The 6,284-nt window shown below is 61.7% G+C and overlaps 1 protein-coding gene across 1 annotated transcript; it reads right to left on the bottom strand.

Annotated features, from left to right (window-relative positions):
• Positions 1-22: 22 nt before the first annotated feature.
• LOC135980433 (protein diaphanous homolog 1-like) lies at positions 23-4,989 on the bottom strand. Its single transcript, XM_065580423.1, has 4 exons — positions 4,027-4,989; positions 3,714-3,808; positions 3,415-3,567; positions 23-2,495 (listed from the first exon to the last, which is right to left on the bottom strand). The coding sequence occupies exons 1-4, from the start codon at positions 4,139-4,141 to the stop codon at positions 2,007-2,009; spliced, it is 852 nt and encodes a 283-aa protein (XP_065436495.1). The 5' UTR covers positions 4,142-4,989; the 3' UTR covers positions 23-2,006.
• Between the last annotated feature and the right edge of the window lie 1,295 nt (positions 4,990-6,284).

Here is a 6,284-nt window from a genome sequence, read left to right on the forward strand (position 1 = left end):
CTTCCTTCTGGGCTGGCCCAGGCCTTGGGAGTCCTGTAGGGGCACTCTCTCTTCAGGTGCCCTGGCTCCCCACAGACCCAACAAGCTGGGGGCCCCCCTGTTACTCTCACAGGGGGTGCCTTTTCTGGGTGGGGCCTCTCTGCCCCCTCCCAGGAGGGACACTCCCTCCTTTAGTGTCCCTGTCACCTACAGGCGAAGCAGTTCAGCGTTCCTGGCCTCTCGCCCTCGGTGCCGGATCTCTTGTTTGGTCTGGGTGCCGACCTCCACAGCAGCCAGAACAACTCCCGCTGCTGTTCGGCAAGCCAAGCCACCCAGGCCCTCCAATAGAAGTCTCTTTTCTCCACCATTTTGGTCTCTCCATGTGGCACAATCTGCCTAGTCTGCTTGACGGTGTACTTCTTCAGGCCACTTCCCTCCAGCAGTGCCCCCTAATCCATCCTCATCTCCTTCCGGTGGGAAGTAGGTTAGCAACAGTCCTTGCACCTGCCTCAGTGGCCAACCAAAACCCGCAAAGTCTAGCCCCTTGTCTCAAGGGCCGGTTGCAGTTTGACTCAGCCATCGTATGGCCAGCTGCAGTACAAGAGGGAACGGGGGGACCCAGGCCCACCAACTATCCTGGGTCCAAACCCAGGGATCCTCTAGTGGCAGTCTCCCTGCTCTCCCCTTGTCCAACTGTCCCTGGGCCACTTCTCCTCTGGGTCCTCTAGGCCCTTTCTATCAGGGCCCGCAGTCTGGCAGGTCTTGGGCCGGAGCTGTAGTATGCTCCCTTGAGCCTGCCCAGCACTGCTCTTTCGGAGATGCTGGTCTCCTGCTCTGAAGACAGACCTTCTCCCATCAAGGTTTGGGGGATACTGCCTGCTGTTCGCCTGGGCAGCCTTTATATAGGGCCTAGCTTAGCCCTGATTGGCTGGCTCTAATCTCGGCCCTGATTGGCTCTCAGTTGACCATTCACTGATTGGCTACCAGCCTCTGGAGCCGCTCTGGCCTACTCTAGCGCCCTCTTGCATGGGGGTGGAGCAGCCGCCCCACCTCAGCGATCAGCTGTCGCAACCAGGCTGCGGCCTGGGCTGCGGGGCTGGCTCCAGGCACCAGCGGAGGAAGCACATGCCTGGGGCGGCATTCCGTCCATTCTTGGGGCAGCACAGGCCGGGCGACTTTTTTGTTTTTTGCACTTCAGCTGTTCGGGCGGCGGCAGTCCGAGCGTTGTTCTTGGGTTTTTTTCTGCTTCGGCAGTTCGGGTGGCAGCAGTCCAAGTGGTTGGGGGGTTTTTTTGGTTTTCTTTTTGCTTGCTTTGGCAGTCCGAGCGTTGTTGCATTTTTTTTTTTTGCTTGGGGCAGCAAAAATGGTAGAGCCGGCGCTGCTGGGCTGAGGTCGCTCAAGTGGTCAGCCCCTCAACACATTGTATCGGGGGTGGCTCAGGCCTGGGCGGGGCCCAAGCACCCCACAAACAACCAGACTTCAAGGGCGGGCCCTGGCCTGGGTGGAACCCTGGCAGCCAGCAAACAGACAGACTTGACAGGGCTGGCTCTAGCCTGGGCGGGGCCCCGGTGGCCAGCCAACAAACAGTTCCTGTCCTGGGCTAGAGCCTCCTTGCACCATGTAGGGGGTCAGCCACCCGGGGTGGGGTGGCAGGGGGACGCGGTCCCACCCTCCTCCCCCGCGTCCCAGCCCAAGGCGCTGGCAGGGGCAGGATTGGTTGCCCCTGCGTCGGCGGGGATCCAGCCGCAACACGCCGACTGAGCCGCACCGGGCTCTGCAGCCAGCAGCTCCCGGGCTGCCCCTGGGCTACTTCCTACCTCCCCGGGGTTTGGTACCTGCGGCCTGCAGGCCTCTTCCGGCTCCCTGGGGTAAACCGCAGCGGGTACTCCGGGCCAGTCCTCGTCCATGTCTGGGGTTAGGGTTAGGGGACTCTGGAGAACAGGCCAAGTGTCCTCCTCTGTTGCAGGCTGTTCCCCAACTGTGGTCAAGGGCCGGCCTTTTATATTTCCGACCCCACGCCCCGGTCCTTATGGCGAGGGGGGCGGGGCGATATAGGCTCTGCCCTCCAAGGGGCGTATAGAGGGGCCCTCGCTCTCCCGCTCGGAGGGAGGCCGCTCAGTTTCAACAGAGTCTACCAGAGGCCCCGGTGGCCAGCCAACAGGCGAGGGGGGTGGGGCGATATAGGCTCTGCCATCCAAGGGGCGTGTAGAGGGGCCCTCGCTCTCCTGCTCGGAGGGAGGCCGCTCAGTTGAAACAGAGTCTACCAGAGGCCCCGGTGGCCAGCCAACAGGCAAGGGGGGTGGGGCGATATAGGCTCTGCCCTCCAAGGGGTGTGTAGAGGGGCCCTCGCTCTCCTGCTCGGAGGGAGGCCGCTCAGTCTCACTACACTCCCCGTTTAGAGGGAGCAGGAGTTGCTGGTGGCCTTGGAGGCAGAATTCCTGCAGCGCCTCCGGCACTTGGCGCAAGTGCCGGATGATGTGAAGTTCGTTCATTATTTTGGCCGTGACGACCTCGTGCTGCAAGGGAACGAGGACCTGTCAGAGACTCAGATGCCCCCGTGGAATCGGGGAATTAAGGGCCCCTGGGACCAGCAGCAATTCCACCCAGCACCCGCGCACCTCTGAGGGATGGAGTCCCCCTCCTGACCCCCAGAATGGAGTCTTGTTTTCCTTTCAAGGGACCTCCAGTGCCAACAACCTCCTTGTAGGGGGAGCTCCTGCCACCTCCCACCCAGTGCCCCTGACAGCTGTTCCACCTCCAATCCACAGCTCAAGTTCTCTGACCCCTCTCCTCCACCCCCACCCAGGTTGGGCAGGGAGGGGGCTCTAGCGGGGCGGGGGGCGGAGGGATTCTGGCAGCAGTGAAGTGGGATGTGGGGAGCTTGAGACCTTTCCCCAAGTCATCCCAGGCACTGAGGCTGAAGCCGCAGGACGGCAGCCCTGGTGAATGGGGCAGATCAGCAGCCCCTGCTGAGTGAATCCTCCCGTTCTCTCTAGAGCGAGTCCAGCCCTGCCGGCAGCAGGACGAGCTTCCCCCGCCCATGTGCCTCAGACCTGCCCGGTCAGTCGCCATCACCCCTCAGTCCTTGGCCTCCCAGGCTGCCAGTGACGGGAACAACTCTGGGTGGTGGCGCGGGTGACAGGAGAGGCTCGCAGAGGGCACGTAGAGGACTCTGCTGCCCTTCCCAAGAACAGAAGTCCGTGCTGAGGCAATGCTTGTCATTCATTAGCCTTGCTAACGAGCTGGGCTGGAACTGCTCCGGGGACAACCTCCTCCCTCCTGCTCATGGAGGTGAATTCATCTCCCTTCCCAGGAGCACCTGCTCTCACTCTCATTCCCCACCAGTCGCCTTGCTGCCAGGCCGGCGAATGGCCAGAGGATGGGAATGAGGCCTGGGCCCCGCCCCAATCTCCTGAGTCTAATGCAGCTGCTCACCTTGCTCCCCATCAGCTGCTCGGTTTGCCCCAGGAGGGAGTAAGTAAGGAGCAGCCCAGCCTGGCTGACACGCAGCAGGGGGTCGTGCATGGCCAGCACTGCTGTCTGCAGGAAGAATCTTCTCTGCCCCTCCGAGAAGAATTTGGCAAAAACCTGAAACCAACCAGATGTGAGGCTTCAGCAGATTGCCCCGAACCAGGCTCCAAATCCTGGCCTAGAACGGCAACTCCGTCGCGTGGCTCCAGGAGGCAGCCACCTGCCCTGCAGAGCTGTGCCATGCCCTGGCAGAGTGTCCTTACCTCCCCCACCCTGGCGGTGTTCTTATAGCCGAGGAGCCGGCTGTCCTGGTGCCAGTCCCAGCACCAAAGGTCTTCGACCTCACGGATGGTCAGCTCTGGGAAAGAGAGAGACACATACACATTGGTCATTCTGGTTGCAGGGCTTGTGTCCTTCCAATCCCATTGGTGGCTGCACGGTGGGCAGAGCCCAACAGAACTGCGGGGGTGGTGGAGAACACAGAAAGAGAGAGAGAGAGACTGATCCGCCAGCCGGGGTCACTCGGAGAGAAATCGGCTGGGGTCCCAGTCTCACTCGTCTAGCCGGGTTCCTTACCCCTCTGGCGCAGCAGGAGCTGGTAGAGCCGGTAAACCCCCTCCCTGGCCTGCCGGCTGATGTCCTCGTCTGGGTCACTGATGGACAGAGCCAGCTGGGCCACGTGGTGGCCCATCCTGGGGAATTCGGCTGAGTTCTAATGGAAGGGAGAGGGAGAGGGGACTCCATCAGCATTTTCCTGTCAGCTCCCAGTCCCCGTCTGGGCCAGGACTCTCCTTCCCCTCAGCCCCTCTGCAGGAGATGCTAGAGGATAGGAGCTAGAGCTAGGGTTACCATATTTCAGCAAGCAAAAAAGAGGACGGGAGGAGCCCCACCCCTGTCCTGCCCTAGCCCCGCCCCTGCCCCACCCACTTCCCGCCCCCCTCAGAACCCCCAACCCTCCCCCCTCGCTCTTTGTCCCCTGACTGCCCCCTCCTGGGACCCCTGCCCCTAACTGCCCCCCCAAGACTTCACCCCCTACCTAAGCCTCCCTGCTCCTTGTCCCCTGACTGCCCCCTCCTGAGACCCTCTCCCCAATCCTAACTGGCCACCTAGGACCCTACCCCCTACCTGTGCCCTGATTGCCCCAACCCTTATCCACACCCCCAGACAGAGCCCTGGGACTCCCACACCCCATCCAACCACTCCCCACCCCCTGACAGCCCCCCCCAGAACTCCCGACCCATCTAAACCCCTCTGCTCCCTGTCCCCTGACTGCTCCGATCCCTCTCCCCACCCCTGCCCCCTGACAGCCCCCCCAAAACTCCCAAACACCCACCCCCACTCCTTGTCCCCTGACTGCCCCCTCCTGGGACCCCTGCTCCTAACTGCCCTCCAGAACCCCACCCCCTACCTAAGACTCCCTGTTCCTTGTCCCCTAACTGCCCCCTCCTAAGACCCCCCCCAAATTCCCCCCGAGGACCCTACCCCCTACCTGTACCCTGACTGCCCAAAACCTTATCCACACTCCCCCCCAGAAAGCTCCCCCCTGAACTCCTGAACCCCCCCCATCTCTTGACTGCCCCATCCAAAACCTCCCTGCCCCTTCTCCTGCCCCCTGGCTCCCTTGTCGTTGCCCTTTGGTTCAGCTAAGGGCTCTCTGGGAGCTTGCTGAGTCTGAGCCGTTCTCCCGGCACGCTGGCCAGCAGCGGGGGAGGAGTTCCAGCCTGCCGGAGGCGAATGCAGGGAGGGAGTGAGCTATGCTGCAGGGGGGGGGGAGGGGGAAGTGGAGGAGGGACTCTCTCGCTGTCGGAGCCCCATGTAAGTAGCACCATCCGGCTGCCCTGTTAGCCGCGAGTGCTCTGCATGGGGGGGGAGGGGAGAGAGGGAAGTCCGGACATTAACAAATTCCCCCCGGACGCTATTTTTAGTTAAAAAATCCGGACATGTCCGGGGGAATCCGGACGAATGGTAACCCTAGCTAGAGCTGAATCCTTAGTTATCTCTGCCCGCAAGGGAGCCCGGAGGACAGAGATGTGGGCAGGGCCCTCCAGGAGGATTTGCTTCCCCAGCTGCTCCAGGATGACGGGAAGGCAAGAACCTGGAGCCTGCTCCCCTTACAAGCGAGAGTCGCCACTTAACCAGGACAAGAAGAACTTGACTCAAGCCAGGCTCATTCTCTGCTCTGACTCTGCCTCCCCAAGAGGATCACTCCTAGCCCACAGCCCCTGCAGCCGCAGATCCTCCAGCCCGTTGGAGCCGGCCCCCCTACGCCTGGAGTCAGGAAGCTGGGCTCAGAGGCCACTTACGTCAAAGTCAGGGAGGGAGATGACAGACGTGAGCAGGGCCGTGCTGCTCCTGATGGCCCTGGCTCTCTCTCGTGGCACCCTGGACACGGTCCAGTAGTTAATGTGCTGTGGGGAAAGGAGGCAGCTCAGGATTGATGAGGGGGTGCATGTGTAGTGCTAATGCCCCCCCCCATCCCAAGGGGGCTGAGACATTGCATGCGGTGGGGGTGGAATATCTGATTCATTGACCGCAGAGTTTTAGAAGGGGACTCTTGCCCCCAGGACGATGCTTGTATCCTGCAGGTCACAGCTTGTCATTGTCTCTCTAGATTGGGACAATGCTCGGTGTCAGGGCTGGTCCCATCCTCCCTGAACTGCTGATTCCTGAACAGCTCCCCAGGAAGGAGACAGACCCTTCCTCCCTCCCCGGCTCTCAAGTCCTTGGCTGGGTGAAGGGACTGAGTGTGAGCACAATCCCCCCAGGAATCTCGGGGCCCGTCAGAGACAAGGGCTGATTCTCTGGGGCCCTCCTGTTTCTCTAGGAATGAGGCT

Source organism: Chrysemys picta, unplaced genomic scaffold (assembly GCF_011386835.1).
Source record: "Chrysemys picta bellii isolate R12L10 unplaced genomic scaffold, ASM1138683v2 scaf3265, whole genome shotgun sequence".
Taxonomy (NCBI): Eukaryota; Metazoa; Chordata; order Testudines; family Emydidae; genus Chrysemys; species Chrysemys picta.